Here is a 22,319-nt window from a genome sequence, read left to right as displayed (position 1 = left end):
GGGTATACATGCAGCTGCTAGGAATGGTGGGGTCTTGCATTATCATAGTTTCCCGTGCACGACTTCATATGCGTACCATTCAAGAATGCTTAGCACGTCAGTGGAATTAGTCTCGGGGTTGATTAACAGATCTAGTGTTTATAGACGCCGCACCCATCGCTCTCTGCAGTGGTGGAATCCACAAAACGTATGCAAAGGTCTGCCCTTTATCGGCTATACGCCAATATTGAAAAGACTCCCAGATGCCGAGATCGTAAACTTTTTACCGGATAATTTTAGAAGTCTCTACCCCTGATCTTTTGTGTGGATACAGCCGCCACGGTGAACCTTTAATCAAAGCGGAGATATATCGAGAGGCTACTACCTCTAGTCTGATGTGTGGAAACGCCCGCTTCGGAGGCCACTAATTAAAGCGGAGATATACTTAAAGACTACTACCTCTATTCTGACGTATGGAAGCGGCCGCTCCGGTGGCCATTAACTAAAATTGAGGACGCGGTTACACACATATACTACTATTTAGAAGCATACTAATATTGGAAGGACAGACTTCTTGAAGAATTAGGATTCAAAATATTTTTAACACCTTTTGGTTTCGCCAATATACAGATCATAGAAAGAAACACTGCCCTGATGAAGTCCATTGGCTGCAAAGCTGGACGAAACACGTGTTGGCATGGCATTGGCAATGAACAATATATTATGAAAATGTTGGAAGAATAGTACTGAGTGACTGAAAGAAAACGAAGAAATAAAGATCTATTGAAAAATATTTCTATCGATATTCACTGTTATTGAATTGAAGAGTATTGTTTTGTTGATATATCCTTAGATATTCCCCTAGTATTGCTCAGGTGGAGAATTTTTATAATTGTTTAAACAGGCATACATTGTTTGTCTGTGGCTACAACTGTTGGCCCTATAAGCTTTCTGATATTATAATACACTATTTTTGCGCAAAATCCCCTCTTGCCTTCTGTATATTAATAATTAACAGATCTAGTGTTTATAGACGGCCGCACCCATCGCTCTCTGCAGTGGTGGAATCCACAAAACGTATGCAAAGGTCTGCCCTTTATCGACCCAGTTCCACCTACCATGCTTACAGCAGACCCATCGCTCACTGGTTGGGGAGCTCATCTCCAAACTCACACAGTTCAAGGTTTGTGGACCCAGAAGCAAAATCAACTTTACCTAAATGATCTAGTGGCTCTAGCAGTATTTTTAACGCTCAAAGCCTTCCAGACTCATCTTGCAGGGAAAGGTGTCCTGGTCTGCACCGACAACATGACAGCCATGTATTACATACAAAAACAGGGGAGACACACTCTCCCCAACTGTCACACCTTGCTCAAGTCATTCGGAAGTGGGACATACGTTGCAATATTTATCTCCTGGCAGAATACCTTCCAGGAGTAAACAATCAAATCGCAGACCTTCTCAGCAGGCAGACAACCAATTCACAAATGGAAACTTCACCCTCAAGTTCTCCTTGCATTCTTTCAGATGCGGGGTTTTCCGCAGAGTGATCTGTTCGCCACACACGAAGACTCAAAATGCCCAAGCTTCGCCTCCAGGTGTCCGTACCCAGTGTCCAAAGGCAATGCTCTTTGGATCAGTTGGTCAGGGATCTTTGCCTACGCTTTTCTTTCTCCCACTTATTCCTCTAGTGGTTTGGATGCTCAGACAAACATCTCTCACACTGATCTTAGTAGCTCCCACATGGGCCAGTCAACCTTGGTTCACGACCCTGTTAGAGCTCTCAGAAGTTCATCATCAAAAACTACATCTCACACCTTCTCTCCTCACACAGAGCCATGGAAAGATAAGACACCTGGATCCCAAAGAACTCAACCTAGCGAACTGGCTCCTAAAATCCTAGAGTTTGGTTATCTGAACCTTCCACCAGACTGTATGAACATCATTAAAGAGGCCAGAAGGCCTACTACAAGGGCTCGCTACACAGCTAAATGGTAGCAGTTTATTCTATATTGTAAATCAACCCATTAGATGCTTCCATTTAAAATATTATGTTATTTACTACACTTGCAGCAGTCAGGATTGGCTTATACATCCATTCATTTACATCTCGCTGCAGTAGCTGCATATCTTCAAAATAGACAGCATCTGTCCCTTTTAGAGTAGTTGTTATCAATCTTTTATGGAAGGACTCAAAAGAGTTATTCCACCAAGTTCCTACCTAAAGTAGTATCTGCCTTTCACATCAATCAATGTGTTGAGTTACCTATGTTTTTTCCGCAACCAGATTCAGTAGCAGAACAAGCTCTAAAACACTTTAGATGTTAGAAGAGCGTTATTATATTACATAGAAAGAACAAAACCATTTTGTAAAACAAAATAACTCTTTTTGGCTTTTGCTCCACCACACAAAGGCAATCCTATATCTAAATCGGGTATTGCTCGGTGGATTGTCAAATGTATTCAATCATGTTAGGTTAAAGCAAAAATAACTTTACCAATAGCCCCTAGAGCACATTCCACCTGCAAACTAGGGGCTACTATGGCTTTCTTAGGAAACATCCCCATAGCTGACGTCTGTAAAGCTGCAACATGGTCTACACTGCACACATTCACCAAGCACTAGTGTGTAGATGTGTTAGCGAGACAGCAAGCTAATGTAGGCCAGGCAGTACTTAGAACACTCTTTCAAACAACTGCAACAGCTACCACTTTGGGAGAATATGGCTATTTAGTCTATGCAAAGCATGTGATCTACAGCTCACATGCCTCAAACAGAAAATGTTACTTATCCGGTAAGCATCTGTTGTTGGCATGTAGAGCTGTAGATTCACATGCACCCACCTGCCTCCCCTGGTGCCTATAACTGTAGCAGTTCCTCTCTTACTTTATATACATATGAATGGACATCTCTATTCTACTCTTACTAACTCCATTCTCACCCTCTACGGGAAAACAATCTAACACTGGAGCCAGTGCCCATGCGCACTATCACCGAAAGGAGGAGTCACCTACCTCGTGACCTCAAATGACTTCTTCGAAGAAAAACAGCTTGCAAATATCCGGACCCAACACTAGATGGCAGGAGTATGCAAAGCATGTGAATCTACAGCGCTACATGCCAAGAACAGATGTTTATTGGGTAAGGAATATTTTACGTTAGGTCCTGGAAGCTTCTTCCCAAAAGGGCGCTCTACGCCCTTCAAATTGAGGAAAAACGTTATGTCCGAGGTATATGAGCTGCAGATTACACACTGTGCATAGAACGCCACCTAGTGTTGGGCCCGGATGTTTGCAGTTTGTTATTGTCCTGAAAAGTTCTTTGGAAGTCACGAGATAGGTGACGCCTCCTTAGGACCACATTGCGCATGGCCATCGGCTCCATCCTCAGATTGTTTTTTTCCGCCATCGGGCTCGGATGTGTTTCCAGCACTCCAGTTTGGAACCGAATTTCCTTCGGCACGCAATGCTCACCCAGTTCGACAGTATTGTTTCGATCGCGATCCACATCGACGCGATTCTTCACCACTTCGAAGTCTTCGATTCCGGTCGTCGCCGAACGCCTTCAGGCCTACCTGGGCCTTACTCTCTGGATCATGGAAAGGACGCCATTCAATAAGTGTCCTCGATGTGGGTCGAAGTTTCCCCACACAGATCTACATTAGGTGTGCAACCTTTGCCTCTCACCGGAGCACGAGGCCAAAGAATGTTCCGCTTGTGCCTCTTTCCGCGTCAAAAAGACAATTCGGGACAGACGAGCTTGAAGAACTATGGCTCGCTCGTCAGCTTCGATCCCCGACCACATCTTCGAAGATGGCGTCGACGTGCCAGAACACCAGCGGGCCGAAGAAAGTGCCAGCTCCTCTGATGCCGAAGACTCAGACGTCGAGGACATCACTCCAGCTCATCGTAAGACCATCAACCTCAACCCTTCCTCGACACCTTCAAAAAAGGCTTCGGTCACACCCTCACCTTAGGGCCCGGGTGCTCACGAGAGACTGCTTCCCACGCCCGCCTTCAGGCCCAGCAGAGAAGCCTACTAATCCTTCAGGCGGTTCGGGCTCGTGCCAGTCTGTTCCCGGTGCCGATCCCATACCGACACCAGAGAAGAAGCCGTCTTCCTCAACCATGCCGACCAATGCTCCGACACCTAAGCACTTAGTGCCGAAGACTGGCACCGGCTCATCGATGCCAAAACTGCACTCTGAGCCGAGTAAAAAACCACCTAAAGGTCCCAACTCACATGCTTCGGAGCCATAAAAACACCCGGAACCGAAAAAACATGTTCCGGTAAAAGACATTTCGAAAGGTCGTACTTCTGAGCCAAAAGACCCTAGACCAGCTACCGAGTCGGTGCCGAAAAAGCCTCCGGAACCGAAAACTTCAACGCCGAAGGATCTTCCCTACACAGAAGAACTTTTTACACTAGATCCTACTCAAAAAACTCTTGTAAAGGATCCTAAGACTGGCCAATTAGCTCTTAGCTCCAAGAAGAGACCACTACAGGCGCCTGCACCCCCTCCTCCTCCAAAGAAGAGAGACATTGCAACCTCTCCATTAAGGGTCCCTTCTCCACCACCTCCCCATACTATTCCACATCCTGCACCTTCACCATCCACTAATCCAGATGATGATGTAAATACAGACTCTGATGACACAAGTGGGGGTGCACATGACCCAGCAGGGACCAATACTCCCTCAGTCACCTAATCCATGGGATTATTATAACACCCGTGATGTGCCTTATGTCCCACTAGACGATGTATATCCTTCCAGGCCTTCCCCACCAGAGGACACTATAGGTTTTAACCTACCAGTCCAAAGAGCTGCCCAGTACCAAGGGGTTGACTTGCACACCGATACTGTGGAGGAAGATTTCTTATTGGACACATTTGATAATATACAAAGGTCCACTGCCATTCTGCCAATGCTTAAGGGGGTCATTAAGCATGCAACAGAGGTCTTTAAAGATCCTGTCAGGGCAGGAGGCCTCAACCCACGCATTGAGAAAAAGTACAAAGCTGCCCCTACTGATCAAGCTTACATTAGAGGTCCAGCACCCCTAGATTCCTTGGTAGTTTCTAAAGCACGTAAACATGCCAATTCACAAACATCAGGTGAGGCCTCACCACCAGACAAGGAATCTAAGCTCCTTGACGCCTCCAGTAAACGAACAGCGTCACAGGCATTTAACATTTGGCGCATTGCCAATACCCAAGCGTTGTTGGCAAGATATGACAGGGCACATTATGATGAACTGGAGTCCATAATGCAGCATCTACCAGACAAGTATAAAAATAGGGCCAATGTTCAAGAAGGTACAAATATTACTAATACTTCCATTTGTTGTGCCCTAGATGCTGCAGATACTGCCTCAAGGTCAATCAATATGTGAAAAACAAGGACCCCCTGAGTAAAGGTTACAATTCCTAGGACAGGGAAATAAACAAATGTGCAGAAATTCCTAGGCAATCACAATAAAAATACGGGAACTTATTATTAATATATATTCTTGCCACCTCGTCTCTTTTAATATTAATTGTTTTTTCTATTATTGTTGGCGATTTCGTCATCATTTTAAGTTTATTTTAATTGTGTATTTGAATTCGTGATAAATAATTTTTACCTGATAATTATGTGTATTATGCTTTTGTTGTGTAATAAATAATACATGAATGTATGTGCATTTACCTCATTGTCCGCCCCTCCTTGTACTAGTTCCTGTATTTTTATTGTGATTTCTGCACATTTGTTCAAGGGCAATCAATACCAGTACCATTTTGTGTAGACATGCCTAGCTACGTATTTCAGGTTTTAAACCTGAGGTACAAAATTCCATCCACAATCAGCCATTTGATGAGACCCATTTATTTGGCCCTAATGTCGATGTGTCTTTAAAGAAAATGAAAAAAGACACCGACACAGCGAAATCTATGGGAGCCTTGCAGCTGCAAGCTCCCATACGTTCTTTTCATCTCTCATCATATAGAGGCAACGCAAGAGGCTACTCCTCCGAAAGCCCCTCCACTTCCTACAAGACCCCTAGCCAATCCACATTCACTAAGGGCTACCAGAGAGGGGGCTACAGGGGTAACAACAACAAAGGCAGAGGCAAAACCACAACTCCCGCTCTGTCTCCACCCCTACCCAATGACTTTCCTCCCCTTCCCCCCTAACATTCCACTCCTGTGGGGGGAAGACTGCAACAATTCCTTCCTGCCTGGACCAACATCACATCAGACAGGTGGGTGCGACAAATTATTCAGTCAGATTACTGTCTAGAACTAACATCTACCCCCCCAAACATACCACCCAAACAGCGTCCAATGTCACAAGAACATCTATCATTGTTAAAGCAAGAAGTAATATCTCTGCTAAAAAAAGTGCAATAGAACCAGTTCCTCTGAACCAACAAAACAAAGGGGTTTACTCCCTATACTTTCTTATCCCAAAGAAGAACGGCTCTCTAAGGTCTATTCTGGACCTCAGACCGCTAAACATATACATACAATCAGACCATTTTCACATGGTCACACTCCAACAAGTCCTTCCTCTCCTGTTACAAAAGGACTTCCTTGCTACACTAGATCTCAAGGAAGCATACTTCCACATTCCCATTCACAAGGATCACAGGAAGTATCTCAGATTTGTAATAGACGGGCAGCACTATCAATTCAAAGTACTCCCATTCGGAGTCACAACAGCACCAAGAGTATTCACCAAGTGCCTAGCAGTAGTGGCAGCACCTTTACGAACACAGCACATCCATGTCTTCCCGTACCTCGACGACTGGCTCATAAAAGCCAGCTCATACAACCAGTGTGTGAAACGCACTCATGCCGCGATCCAACTGCTCCACAACTTGGGATTCACAATAAACCACACCATATCTCATCTGCAACCATCAAAAGTACAACAGTACCTCGGTGCCACAATAAACACCTCAACAGCGCTAGCTTATCCCACTCCAGTAAGGATAGCCAGCATGCAAACTCTTCTCAAAAAGTTTCAGCCCCAACACTCCCAGCACAAGTGCAGCTCATAGGGATGATGGCCTCTTGCATTTTCATAGTGCCCCATGCAAGAATTCAAATGCGTCCTCTACAAGAGTGCCTATCACGTCAATGGAACCAGGCTCAAGGTCAATTAACAGACCTAGTGTTGGTAGACGGTCGGACTCATTGCTCTCTGCAGTGGTGGAACACCAAAAACCTTTCCAAGGGACGACCGTTCCTAGAGCCAGTTCCTCAGATGATCTTGACAGTGGACGCATTGCTCTGGCTGGGGGGCCCACCTACTGCAACACAGCATGCAAGGCAGGTGGACACAGCAACAAAAGTTACTCCACATCAATCATCTGGAGTTACTAGCTATATTCCCAGCACTAAAAGCTTTCCAAAAGCAAGTATCAAACAAAGCTGTGTTAGTCCGCACGGACAACATGACAGCCATGTATTACATACAGAAACAGGGCGGAACACACTCCCTGCAACACTATCAACTAGCACAGGACATATGGCGGTGGGCTATACCTCCAAAACATATTCCTTTAGCCCAGCATGTTCCAGGAGTACAAAATACCATAGCAGATCTGTTAAGTCGTCAGACACAACAGACCCACGAGTGGGAACTTCATATGCAAGTTCTTCAACCATTCTTTCAGATGTGGGGACAACCTCAGACAGACCTCTTTCCCACCCACGAAAACTCCAAATGCCCAAGCTTCGCCGCCAGATATCCACACCCACTGTCCAAAGGCAATGCGATATGGATGAACTGGTCAAACAAATTTGCGTGCGCTTTTCCACTTCTACCACTCATGCCACTAGTAGTACGCAAACTACAACAGCATTCTCTGATCCTCATCCTAGTTGCTCCAACGTGGGCCAGACAGCTGTGGTGCACCACACTGCTACAACTGTCTGTAGTACCGCACCAAAAATTCTACCTGTCTCCACACCTTTTAACACAGAACTGTGGAGAGATCAGGCACCCGGACCCAGCTCAGTTCAACCTTGCGATCTGGCTCCTGAAATCTTAGAATTTGAATATCCTAACCTTCCTCCTGACTGCATGAATGTCATAAAAGAAGCTAGACTTCCAACCACTAGAGCATGTTATGCAGCTAAGTGGAAACGCTTTGTAATATATTGTCACAACCACAATATTAATCCACTTGATGTGTCTATTCAACACATCATAGGATACTTACTGCACCTGCAAAGGTGTAACTTAGCCTACACGTCTATTAGACTGCATCTTGCTGCAATAGCAGCATATCTGCAAAACAGACAACATCTATCTCTCTTTAGAGTGCCTGCTATTAAAGCCTTTATGGAAGGCATTAAAAGAATAATTCCTTCCAGAGTGCCACCTTCACCTGTGTGGAATTTAAACATTGTTCTCACACGGCTAATGGGACCTCCCTTCGAACCCTTACATAAATGTGAACTACAATTTTTAACATGGAAGGTTGCATTCCTAGTAGCTATTACTTCTCTGCGGCGAGTTAGTGAGCTACAAGCACTAACCATTCAAGAACCCTTCTTGCAAATGCATCATAACAAGGTCGTTCTCCGTACTAATCCAAAATTCCTGCCCAAAGTAATTTCTCCCTTCCACCTCAATCAATCTGTGGAACCGCCCGTTTTCTTCTCTCAGCCACAGACAGTAGCAGAAAGAGCTCTTCATACCCTAGATGTCAAAAGAGCATTGCTATACTACATCGAGAGAACACAACCCTTTCGTAAGACCAAACAACTTTTTGTGTCTTTCTCACCACCACATAAGGGTAATCCCATTTCAAAATATGGGATAGCTAGATGGATTGTCAAATGCATACAGATTTGTTACCACAAAGCTAAACGTATGTTATCTGTTCCTCCTAAAGCCCACTCTACAAGGAAAATAGGGGCTTCAATGGCATTTTTAGGGCACATTCCCCTAGATGACATCTGCAGAGCAGCTACATGGTCTACACCGCACACATTCACAAAACACTATTGTGTAGATGTGCAAACCAAACAACAAGCTAATGTGGGCCAGGCTGTTCTCAAAACTTTATTTCAAACTACTGCAACAGATAGGGGTGGTTGCCACTTAGTAGGTACTGCTATACAATCTATGCACAGTGTGTAATCTGCAGCTCATATGCCTCGAACGGAAAATGCTACTTACCAGTATGCTTCTGTTCTTGGCATGTAGAGCTGCAGAGTTACACACGCCCACCCGCCTCCCCGGCTACCCTTGTCTGTTCCAGTATTATCTTAATTAGATACAGCTTACATGGACATCCTTCCTTTTCTTGCAAAGCTCCATCATTTCCCTAATGGCGAAAAACAATCTGAGGATGGAGCCGATGCCCATGCGCAATGTGGTCCTAAGGAGGTGTCACCTATCTCATGACTTCCAAAGAACTTTTCAGGACGAAAACAAACTGCAAACATCCGGCCCAACACTAGGTGGCGATCCATGCACAGTGTGTTACTCTGCAGCTCTACATGCCAAGAACAGATGCATACTGGTAAAAAGCATTTTCCTTCTCTATTTATTAAATCTTTTTAAAATCAGTTTTTCAAATTGGATTTAATATAAACTGTCATTGATTCTGTTTTGATCCCTGTTTGTTCTTCATGAGAATTGAGATTAGAATCTTGAAACAACCGAAACAATGTTATCCTCTTAATTCTATATTTCATTCATGCTACTGAGTTCTCCAATAGCCCTAACCCTTCCAAATTAATCTTCAAGGTACTTAAAGACCTGATGGGGAAACGGGCTACCTCGCTAGAAATCTGCACGGACTCGCACTGCGAGAGCCTGGCATCCTTTTTCGTGGAGAAGGTGCAGGCAATCTACCGAGGATTTACACCATCCGTTCCCGGGGATGCTCCTAGTGCTGTGAAGGTCTCGGTCTCTGAAACTCTGTCCTCCTTGCCGGCTATGTCTAACGAGGTATTTGACACTCTGAGCCTCAAAATTAAATCTGGCTCTCCCTTAGTCCCGCTGAAGCCGGAGTTTTTTATTCTTCTCCCGCCCCTGTGTCGTGAGCCCATCCTGGATTTGATTAATCTTTCCCTCACTGAGGGCGTGGTTCCTCCTTCCTGGAAGCAAGCTGTGGTCAGCCCTATTTTGAAGAAACCCAATCTTGACCCCTTGCTCCCGGAAAATTACCGGCCTATCTCCCTCCTGCCTTGGACCGCTAAGGTCACTGAGGCACACGTGAATTCCATCCTGTCTGCCCATCTCTCTCGTAATAACATTCTTGACGAGAGTCAAAATGGGTTCCGCTCTCAACACAGCACTGAAACTGCTTTGCTCTTTATGGTCGAGCATTTGCGGTCAGTGCTCGATGCGGGGCAGACTGCGGCGCTCTTATTGTTAGATCTGAGCGCCGCATTCGACACGGTGTCTCATGACATTTTGATGCGGCGTTTGGAGGAAGTAGGTATCGGTGGGAAGGCTCTTCAGTGGTTCCGCTCTTTCCTCTCGGACCGGTTTTTTAAAGTAGCCATTCCACCTGGCCAGTCCTCGTTCCATTCTCTGGGTCTGGGAGTCCCTCAGGGGTCTGCTTTAAGCCCTACACTGTTCAACCTGTATGTGAAACCGCTGGCTGCTGTCGTCAGGCAATGTGGCCTTACCATGACATCGTACGCCGACGACACGCAGCTGGCGGTGACACTCAGTGGGGACCCTGAGGTGAATGCGCCCAGATTCCGGGCAGGACTCATAGCTGTGGCTCACTGGATGCGTAGCAACTGCCTACAGCTTAATGCTAAAAAAACCGAGGTCCTGATTTTAGGGAAGCAGGCGGAACTTTGGGGAGACCAGTGGTGGCCTCCCGAATTGGGAGTCTCCCCTATTCCAGCGGCCGAAGTTAAAAATCTGGGGGTCTGGCTGGACTCCCACCTTTCTTTCACCAGTCACACAAAGAAGACAGCAGCTACCTGTTTTGGTATTCTGCGAGGACTGAGACCTGTCCTTAAATTCTTCGACCCTCCCACGCGGCAACTGGTGGTTCAGGCCTCTATCCTTTCCCGGCTGGACTACGGGAGTGCTCTGCTGCTTGGAGTGAATCAGGCTGAGGCCACCAGGCTTCAGATGGTGCAGAATGCTGCTGCACGGGCCATTGTGGGCCTTCCGAGACGATGTTCTGTCTCCACTGTCTTGACCTCCCTTCATTGGCTTCCGGTCAGACAGAGAATCAAATTTAAGGCTCTCTGTCTGACATTTAAGATTCTGAAGCTTTCCTCCCCTCCTGCCCTCGCGGGCCTTATTTCTTCGTATGTTCCCACGCGGTCCCTCAGGTCTGAATCTCACCACCTGGCAATCAAGCCTAGGTTCAGACTGAGTAGGATGGGAGGACGCTCTTTTCGCATTCTGGCGGTTGATTTATGGAATTCCCTCCCTGTACACATTCGTGCCCTTAATAGCCTAACCCTTTTTAGACGCGCCATTAAAACTTACCTGTTCGCTTCTGTTAATTGATTCCTCCCCTTTTCAGCTTTGACCTGTTATGTTGTGGTACCTGATCAGGCGCCAGGACGCCCCTTCGCTGGGGCAGCTGTGCGCCGAATAAAAGTTATTAACATAACATAACATTTAACTTTATCTGCTATTGTTTTGCTGAACACACCTACCTGGCAGCTTGTGATACGTTATTTAAGTTTAGTTGGGAGGTCAGGGAAAGGGGAAACTGTGTGTGTACACCATATTTATTTACATTTTGCTGATTATCTTCTTGTGTTTTATTTTTTGCAGTGGTGATGGATGTTCAGAACTCAACCCATGTGAACTGCAAACTGTATAAGGGTCTATCGGATGCACTAATCTGTACTGATGATTTCATTGCCAAAGTTGTTCAGAGGTACTTGCCATCTTCACCATGGCCTAATGTTGCACCTTTGTACGTGTATTAAAAAAACTGGGCCCCTGTTTTTAACAAAATGTATGTCAAGGTATTTAAAGTCTCCAAAGTTGTCCTACTTTTCTTTTTAAATGTATTTTATTGATTTTCTTCTCTATGCACACAAGTATACATTTTTGACCTTACTGTAATAACAATTCGGCAGTAATTATAAGTCCCCCCTTAATCTAACCTTAATAGGGCGGTCATGTTCTGGTAGAATACTGTATTACAATTTGGAATCCCCACTCCTGCTACAATTAAATCTCCCCAACTTCCTTCTCACAGTAACTCATCCCTCCCCAACTTTCGTCATCTCCACTCAGGGTAACAGTAATTCTATTGTGTAATCGTGCTCAGGAGCCACTTTTCGACATTCCACTAGATGTGCCAGGCGTGTTCCAGGGAGCTGGGGGGCACTACCCGGTCTTCTTGTGTCTCATAGTCTTTCACTGCCTGCACCATAACATCCCATGCTGTGGCTGCCTCCAATGCTTGATCATTGTTTAGCCTGCGCGCTTGTTGATAACGTAATGTACTTTCACTGCTTGCCCATTTTAATAACTCATTCCTGAACCTCCTGCTGCTAGGCCCCACTGTTGCCTTCCAGTGCTTAGTGATTTCTCTCTTTGCTAATATAAGGCCCATGTCTATAAATGTGCTCGTTATCTTGTTTTTGGACGTGTGGGAAAACCAATGAAGCACACTAGTGGCTATGTCAAATGTCAGCTGCCTGTCTGTGGTATCATTCAGCACTGACCCCACCTCTTCCCAGTAAGTTCCGAGCCCCGGACAGGACCAGAGCATGTGGTCTAGTTGTACTCCAGATCGCGTGCATCTAGGACATGCTGTCGCTTCCACCTTGAAATATTTGCGTATCCTACCTGGTGTTAGGTACGCCCTGTGAAGTATGTAGAAGTGCACAAGTTGGAATCTGGCATTCCGAGTGCTCTTCCAGGTCCTTTTCACTATGTGCGACCATGCAGCATCAGTAATTTCTTTTCCTATATCCACCTCCCACTTCCCCTTCAGTGTCTCTAGGGGCGCTATCCCTTCGTGAAGCATTCTTGAGTAAAGGCATGTGACTGCTTTAAACGTCCCGGCTGCCATCATAGTATATTGGCAGGCCATAGTTGTTTGGGGCTCCGACAGCCCTCCTTTCCAATGAGCCTGTATCGCCCTTATCAATGCAGCGTGCAACATGTATCCCCTCTTGGAAGGTCAAATCTGTCTCTCAGCGTCTGAAAGGTTAATAATGCGCCATCCTCATAAAGGTCTCCTAACATTTGGAGCCCGCTTCCTCCCAAGTCTGCAGTTGCGACCAGTCCCCGCCATGTGGCAACGCCGTTGCCATGCCTAGTGGGATTTCTGGTGCATAGGGGTGCCGGACTCCTGCTCTGCGCTGTGATCGGTTCCAGCATAATCGAAGCGTTTTTTCCTTCGTTACCAGGTCTCTCGGGTCTATTTTTTGTTGGAGCGCTATATATGACAGTACGTGCCGCGGTATCTCCCTACCTCTGTGCTGTTCCGGGCCTCTAAATTCTCGCGCAATTTCTTGCGTGAACACTTGTGTAGCTGTGCAGCCAGATAGTAGAGCTCAAAATCCGGGACTGCCAGCCCCCCCTCAGTTTTGGGTCGAACTAATGTGGCTAGTGCCACTCGCCTTCGACCATTACCCCAGAGGAAAGACACCGTCAATGATCTTAGTGACTTAAACACAGAGCTCGGGATCCATATTGGCAGCGTCCGGAAATAATACAGGAGACACGGCAGCGCTAATATTTTTAACAGGGCTGTACGGCCCATCACTGACAGCGGGAGGGTGGCCCAGAAGGCCATGCTGCTTTTCAAAGCTCGCACGCCCCTGCTTATATAACCATCCAGTATATCTGCCGTTCTGTGGTATACATGGACCCCCAAGTATTTTAGACACGAAGGTTCCCATCTCACCTCCCCTTCCGTGGTGGGTTGGGCAGTACCTCGTCTTACTGGGAACAGGCATGTTTTTGACCAATTTACTCTTAGGCCTGAGACGTCGCCAAAGTCCGTGAGTAGCGACCTGGCCCCCAACAACGCCCTATTGGCGTCCTCCAGGAACAATAGCATGTCATCGGCGTATAGCGATATATATTGTTGTCCATGTCTGCCCCTCGGGCCTCCGTAACAATTCCCTTCACGTATTTTTGCCGCCAGTGGTTCTACCGCCAATGCAAATAGTAATGGGGACAGCGAGCATCCCTGTCTCGTACCTCGCTTAACTGGATATTGCTCCGATATCAGCGTCCCCACTCTTACTCTAGCTACAGCCGAGGTATACAACACCCTCGTCCATTGTATGAAATCTGGACCTAGGACAAAGTGTCCCATAACCCTATATAAATATTCCCACTCTAGGCTATCGAAGGCCTTCTCCAAATCCACTGACAATATCATTGGTTGTCGCGCTGCAGGATGGTCATCGCCCAGCAGGCGCACTAGCCTTCTGATATTTGTGGAGGTGTTTCTCGTCGATATGAATCCAGCTTGATCCTCATGGATTAGCGTGGTCATGAAGCTCAAGAGCCTGGTCGCCAGCACACTGCTTAGTATTTTATAATCAGCTATCAACATCGACAACGGCCGATAAGAAGTCTTATCCATGCCATTGCGATCCGGCTTCAACAGTGGGATCACTAGCGCCTCTCTCATAGATTGTGGGAGCTTCCCTTTCTCTTTCGCCTCCTTATACAGTTCCTGAAGCCTTGGCGCCAGCAGATCAATATATTTCTCATAGAATTCTATGGGTAGGCCATCCACCCCTGGGGTTTTATTACGGGCCATGCCTTTGATGGCTCTCTGGATCTCGCCCAATTCTATCTCCTTTCCTAATTCCTTCGCCTGTTCAGGGTCTACCTTAGGTAGATGTATGCCCTCCAATGGCTGGGTCCCCTGCTAGTGTAGTGGTTTGGTAATAGGTCTGAAAGCACTGCAGTATCTCGTTCTGGGTGTTAACTACCATACCTGTCCCTGTGCCAAGAGCCAGTATTGGGGAACTCCTTTTAGCTGGGTTAGCCAGCCAGGCCAACAAAGTTCCCGCCTTGTCACCTTCTGCGTGCGCTCGCGATACATAGGCCTTGTGATCGAAACTACGCAGACGCTCTACTTCTGCCGCCACTGCCTCTTTCGCCCGGCTAACCTCCTCTTGTTGTTCCGGATGTCCGGGTCTTGCTAGTTCCGCCTCTCGCAATTTATTATCAATTACGGTCAAGTCACTTAAGAGTACTTTGCGGACACCCGCGTGCTTCCCTATGCATATCCACCTACGACCACCTTGAAGGCGTCCCATTCCGTTGCTCTCGCGGTTGTGGAGTTAGCGTTTTCTATAAAATAATGGGTGATTTCCTCTTTTAACGCCTCAGAGAAGACTGGGTCATCTAACGTCTCTGGGCGCAGTCTCCAGGTGGGTATACACGAGGTACCTATCATCCAATGCATAGTGATCAGCAATGGGTTATGGTCCGAGATCGTCCTGGTCAAGTATTCAGATTGTACTACAGTGGGCAGTGTTGTGGGGGAGCATAGCACCGCGTCTAGCCTAACATGCAAGTCATGCATCCCAGAAAAGTAGGAGTAGTCCCTGTCCAGTGGATGCTGTTTGCGCCATACGTCTATTAATCCCCACCTGTTTTGCCACTCCACCCTACCCTAGGATAGCCTGTGTATCAGTGAGTCGACTAGTGGGGGATGAGATCTATCTAGCGCTACGTCTGTAATGGAGTTGAAGTCACCACCCAGCACTAGCGGCCCCGCTAGGTAGTGCGCCAAAGCCCCTGACAGCCGCGTCAAGAACCCTAGCTGGTCCACATTGGGCGCATATACACTACAAAGAGCTATGTCCCTGCCTCCGAGTTTCCCTTTGATGGCTACAAATCTGCCCTCTGGGTCAATCATCTGGCTAGCTAGTTGAAACGGGACTCCTGCCCTCACCCAGAATAAAGCTCCTCTAGCATAGGCAGAGTATGTGGTATTGTACACTTGGCCCCTCCATCTCCTCTATAGTGCTATACCCTCAGCTCTCTCTTGGAGTAGCGCAATGTGCACCCCCTAGCGTACTAAATAGGCGTGAATTCTATATCGCCTTGTCATAGTGTGTATCCCTCTCACATTCCAGGTTATACATCTTAAGTCAGTGGTATCACCCATTCTATAAATCCAATCTGTGCAACATCTATAACCCTGCTTGCGTGACGATGACTGTCTTCCCCCAAACTACCCTCAAAGTACCTCCATCCCCCCTCCTTCCCAAGAACCGGACCTAGCAACAAACACCTAGTTCCCGTCCAAACCCAAACATGATTCAACTTGCTTCTAAGTCCAGCGGTAGTAACTGCGGACATGCATTAAGGGCGGTGAGGGGAAGCTGCCCGCCGGACAGTAGCTACCTTACTTCTCCAAATCTGAGTAAACGGCTGAGCCCCTCGGTTGTGTCGCCTCCAAAAGCCCTCCCGCCTCCCCCATAATGTTCACTCAGGCCACTACCACCTCATGTCCTCATCAGCGGCAGCCCATCTTGTCGGACACTTCCCTGCTCTGTCAGTCTCAGAATTCCGCTATCCCTCATCCAGCACCCCATCGGCCGTCTCAGGTGTGACCTTCGGTAGCCGGTCGCTGTCCGCCTCTGAATGCTCAGTGTCGGAGCGAACGTTGTCTTTTCCGGACTCCATGCCATCCTGTGATGGCGATCTCTGCGCACTCGATAGCGCGGACACCACCACCAATGCGTCTCTACGCTCTACCTCTGTCTGCGAAGAAGAGGGCCTCCCAAGGCTCAGTCGTCGATTGCGAAGGCGTCTTGATTGCCGTGGTGGTGGTCCTTCAACCACAGTAGTTATTCTCCGTGCGGTGCCATCTTTCCCGGCTCTATATAACTCCAGCCAGTTACAGATCTCATCAGGGGTGTCAAAGAAATTCGTTTTGCCATCAACAATGACCCTCAACTTAGCCGGGAAGAGGAGAGAATATTGGAGCCCCTCATTGCGTAGCTCTCTTTTGACTGCCAGAAAGGAGGTGCGGCGGCGTTGGGTCTCGTAGGTGTAGTCCGGGAATATATTGACCCGGCTGTTTTCCACCTGGTATGGACCATCTGTTTGCGCCTTCTGAAGTATCAGGTCCCTGTCGCGGAAGTGTAATAGTCGAGCCACCACCGGTCGCGGAGGGCGCCCCTGGGGGGAGGCCTGGCCGGAAATCGATGCGCTTGTTCCAAAGTATAGAAAGCGGACAACCCCACTGGCACCACCACAGTCTTTAGCCAAGTCTCCAGGTACTGTACCATATCCGTCCCTTCAATTTTCTCAGGAAGACCCACTATTCGAATGTTCCGGCAGTTGCGCCCTTAAGCATCCTCCGCTCTTTTCTCTAAGGTGGTCATGCGCTCCAGCACGTCAGTCAAGGAGGTTTTTAGTTCCTTCTGCAGTGGTTCAGTGGTCTTCAGTGCTCCCTCCACTGATGTGACCCTGTCTGCCAGCTTGCAATGATCGGCCCTCAGCAAGCCCAGTCCCGTGGCCACCTGCGCTATATCCTGCTGGAGGGCTGTTCGCGTATTCGTTATAGCCTCCAGGATTTTGTCCAGTTGGTGTTGGAGATGAGGGTCCCGCGCCTGCTCAGCGTCTTCCTGTTCTCCGCGGATGGGCAAATTCTCTCCCGCTGGTGGCTGGGTGCCGTTCTTGCTTCCTTTCGGCTTCACCATCGATGGTCACTTCCTTTGGTTCTTGTTATCGTCTTCTTTTCCTGTTTCCCCTTGGTGCTTCACCCCCTTCTTGAGTTGCACTTCCTTCCCACTCTTCACTCGCTTTATGTTCTCTGCGTTCTCCCCTGCTGCGCTCCTTTGTCACCTTCTCTAGTGTCCCCCCCGCGTCTCTCCTCTCCAAACTCTCTCGCGTGGCAGGCTAGGGTATCGGCAAACGGGCCGGCGGCGTTCCACAAGGGCGCCGTGCTTCCCTGGATCCGCACCTCTCACCCCAGCTTGTGCGTTCGGGTCCTCGGGGCTTCCGATCTCCGTGCCTTCACCGCACTTTGGAGCGCCCCACCGGCTCCGGGGCTCAGGCTTCACTTAACTCCGAGCAGGCGCCATTTTGGGGATTTGCAGCACGTCCCCCGGGCTGCTGTTTGGCACTTTTCTTTATGCGTTCTGGGCGCTCCTCACCTCCGCTTCTGTCAACGAGGGGGGGGCCTTCGCTTCCTCTATCGCACCGTGTGTGGAAGGGGCTTCGGGGACCGATGATTCAGGATAATTGTGGGCAAGTTTGCGGAGCTCTCCGCTTAGGCAGCCACCATCGTCGGCTGCTAGCCACGCCCCCTCCAAAGTTGTCCTACTTTTAACGGACCGGGTCAGCAGTAGTCTTATGGCAGGATCTGGGCAAATATTTATTAGAGGAAGGCCTTGATTCATACTGTTCTAGACTTTCTCCCCAGATGATATCTCCCCTACAATGCTGCCACAAAGAGGATAGTTGACCTATGGCTACAACTAGAGGAAGAACAGATGGAAGCATACTTCTGCTAGAAACTCTAATTCTATCCCAAAGAAAAATTTCTACAATGTAGTCTAGCTTTATGGATCAGAAGGTGGACATTTGAAAGCCTCTTCCCCCTAAGGTTGTCACACTTAGAGTCGATAAACAGAAGGAAAAGAAAATCACTTGACACAGGACCCTGTATATATTGGTGGTAATGCACAAGCAAACTCATTGTCTCCAATGCTAGGAAGAGGGCCAATGCTCCAGCATCCATTGGACCACCACCAGATAAAGAAAGTAAAAGGTTAGACATGGGAAAAAAAATTATCTGCTTCTATGCAGTGGAAAATGCAAACTTCATCACCTTCTTCATTGGTTTTGGCATTATTAGTGGGAGAAGATAGAGAAACTGATGTAATATGTTCCTGTTCTGTTAGAGATTTCTACCACATATTTCTCTCCTTGTGAACTTTCACAGGTGCCAGACTTGATCCAAAAACGTTTGTAGCAATTACCTCAGATGTCGACAGGTGGCATCCTGCACCTCCACATCTGATAACAGGCCTCTTATATATGTGCCACCTCTACAAGCTGAAGTCAGTTCCTTTATTTCCGTCCCTACTGACGCAGATCCAGTGCTTCTCGATTCCTCTCACTTCTGACAGATTTTTCCTTAAATATTTTCAAGTGTACTGAAGATGTCACCCCCTAAGACTACTGGATTTAAACTGTGTTGTGACTGTAACTGATAGCTGTCAGTTACGTACACCTGCGAGGTACCTCTGCTCTAAACATGATTTAACGTTGTGTTCTTGCTGCACCAAGATGAAAAAGAAGGGCAACCACAAGGTGCAATTCACCGTCACTGAACTCTGTGGGCCGAAAAAGTCTCACGTGGAAGTTGCAGTGGTCCCAGTTGAAGTTGAGGGCACGGTCACACTCCTGTGGCCGCTCCAGTGATTGGTTTTCAATGATGTCATGGGCCTCTGGTAAGTTACAGAAGTCCCACCAAAAAAATAAAAGCACGGGTCTACCGTGTCCTGGCACTACCACCGTTTGGAGTCATGTAACGCTCCAAGCACCTTTAGTTCAGGGATTCGTTCAGCCACTGTGGAGCCGATTTTGACACTACTCCCGTTGTAGCTCGACCAAAGGACAGCATTACCGCAACAGCTCCAGAAGCCAATGATAGCCATGGTCCAGATTTTTCTGAATCGCATTCATGCCCAATGGATCCTGGTGACCATCCAGTCAGTTTACTGTTAATGGGTCCGTCCTCCACGACAGCTGTGCCCCTCAACTTTGCTCAGAAGTAGACTCGTTTCCTGGTTTGGCCCCCGAATCTGGCCCCAGCACCACCCTCAATTTCACCATCAGGCCCATGCTTGACGCTATCTTTAATGCTACAACTGATACCATCTCAATCGTAGACACCGTTATCAGAGCCAAGTCTAATGACTAGGATACCCACTCCTAGACATTATGCACACTTTGAATCAGACTGTGCCCTACCTTATGATATTGGAGACCATGATGACCAAAATGTGGGTGGCAATATTTTTAAATGCCAGTGGTCTAGATGCATTGCCAATATTTAAGAAACAAACTTTGGTAAGTTTGTTTTTTCGCAAATAGGCTGGGCTACATTATCCACAGACGAGTATCGGTTAGGCAACATGGGTTTATTCCAGGGAGGGGGACCTCTGATCATTTGCAACGTGTTATAGCATTATTTGATGTTACCGAAATCATGGAAGAACCCATGGTGGTCCCCATGTTTGATGCCGAGAAGGCATTTAACGGGGTATCCTGGGACTATCTTTGGACGGTGATGGGTCTCTTTTGGTTTGGGGGTTCTTTATTGAAGCAATTCAAATGATGTACTCCAACCCAATAGTGCGACTCCAGATGATTGGAAATGATTTCAAGCCATTCCGTATAGAAAGGGGAACAAGGCAGGGTTGCCCCCCTTCCCCTTTGCTATTCGCCTTGTATATAGATCCCCTTCTGCGTAGATTGGAAGCCTCTATTGATGTCATACCGCTCTGTCTGCAGAGTTGGGCAACAAAAACATTGGCATATGCGGATGATGATGCAATAGTTACAAGCAACCCAGATAATGTCCCTGGGCTACCGAAAAGATAACTGAGGACTTTGATGTACACTCTGAGTACTTGTTATAGAAAAGCAGTATGCAAATAGTGGTGAATAGATATACGACCACCCAGGATTGTCAGGTGGTAGAGCAGGCAGTTCATTTGGGGATTATTATTACCGCAAATGTGGAGCATTTAGGTGGGATAAACCTTTACCCAGTTATTGAGAAAGCTAAAAAACATTTTATCAGGTGGGACAATTTACAACTCTCTATTATGGGGAGATGCAACTTAGTGAAAGTGATCTTCCTCTCAAAGTTACTATATATGTTTCGAGCAATTCCTCTCGAGTTTAAAAATGTTTGGTTTAAAACAATAGACGCGCTAGTTGCTAGGTTTATTTGGTCAGACGGTAAAATCAGGTGGGCAAATAGGTTTTAGAGTCTACCCAGAGAAAGGGAGGGGTTGGTTGTTGTCTAACTTTAAATTATATTACCTAGCGTCAGCTTTGCAGTATCTTCGCCCTCTTTTTGATGATAATGTAATAGAAGGGGGGGGGGAATTGAAGGTTATGTCCCATTAATATTTGAGTTTGAGATTGCTAGGGTATACCTGTTGAAAATCTTCGAGCCGAGTTACTACCAAAAAAAAGCCCACTGTTTAAGACCCTAATTGCTGTGTTTAAAAATTGGTCCGGAATTCAGAAGAAATTGGGCCTAGGTAAATATAGCTGGTATACTCCAATAGTCAATTGCCCAAAATATTTAATGATGGTTGTTTATCCAAATGGGAGCAAGCTGGTCTCAGAAGGGTAGGAGATTTGCTCTCGGAGGCCATATTTCATCATTTGAAGAGATCCGGGTCAGATTTAACATAGGGGTCTGAGATTTTTTTTAAATATCTACAATTTAGAGATTTTCTGCTGAAAAGGGTGGGTAGAGTTGCTGGATTTCCCAGAATATCCCTGTTAGAGGTTTTAACAGGGGGAACCAACTATTCGATCTCACAAGTATATGTGTGTCTAATGGAGTGGATCTCAGATGACCTTGAAAAACACAATACTAAATGGCAGATGAGGTTAAACATGGATAATTCTTGTTTCCTGGAATCTCTTGAATTGAGAAGTTCAATTTTATATTTATCTAACTTGCAGACACAACATTGTAAAATGGTTTTTGATTTATATTTTACCCCTTCCAAAATGGGGCGCGGTGGGTGGAACTCACTGTACTCGCTGTCAGAAACCAAGTGCAGACTTGGTCCATATGCTTTGTTTGTGTTCCAACGTCAATATTGCTCTATTTTTAGGAGAAATCCTTAAATTGAATATCTCCCCGTCACCGCAGCTTATGCTGCTGGGTGTAGATGAGTCAATATCGGGGATTGAGGGCCAGCTAATTTTTATCACAGTGAAATTTTTTCGGCTCTGTGTAGCCTCAGCATGGCTGGATCCCCTACCTCCTGCAATCTAGCAATGGAAGGGGCGATTTTTATATACTTATAATTTGGAGTGGCACTTTAAGGGTGCTAGGGGAAGAAAGCTAAACAAAAAGGGAGGAGGCTATGGTGGACACTTTCGGATTGGATGTTGTCCCATACGTTGGTTTGAATGCAAGCCGAAGTTTCCGCAGGTTGTTTGGGTGGCCTAGGCTCCTAATTCTATGTGCTGTAATTTATGAATGGGACCTTTAGCACTGTATTTTTTTTGATGAATGTTAATTGAGATGAATTTGTATTTCAACCCAATTGTTGGACTTATTACTATTTATTGTATTTGCGTATACTTGCTGCTGATATGTTAAATTATTGAGTGGGGGAAAGTTCAATAAAAAGTATTTTTTGTTT

At 46.8% G+C, this 22,319-nt stretch overlaps 1 protein-coding gene across 2 annotated transcripts in view; it reads left to right on the top strand.

The window, feature by feature from the left end:
* Positions 1-22,319, top strand: part of MED1 (mediator complex subunit 1) — a 546,545-nt gene that overhangs the window by 456,505 nt on the left and 67,721 nt on the right. For both annotated transcript variants that reach the window (XM_078645645.1, XM_078645646.1), the window contains exon 17: positions 11,740-11,845. In XM_078645645.1, coding sequence (XP_078501771.1) covers positions 11,740-11,845 — 106 coding nt within the window. The remainder of the gene's footprint in view (positions 1-11,739; positions 11,846-22,319) is intronic.

The sequence above is a fragment of the Lissotriton helveticus genome, chromosome 5_1, assembly GCF_964261635.1.
Source record: "Lissotriton helveticus chromosome 5_1, aLisHel1.1, whole genome shotgun sequence".
NCBI classification, from domain to species: domain Eukaryota; kingdom Metazoa; phylum Chordata; class Amphibia; order Caudata; family Salamandridae; genus Lissotriton; species Lissotriton helveticus.
The sequence above is the reverse complement of the archived record's forward strand: the minus strand, read 5'-3'. Positions and strand labels throughout refer to the sequence as shown.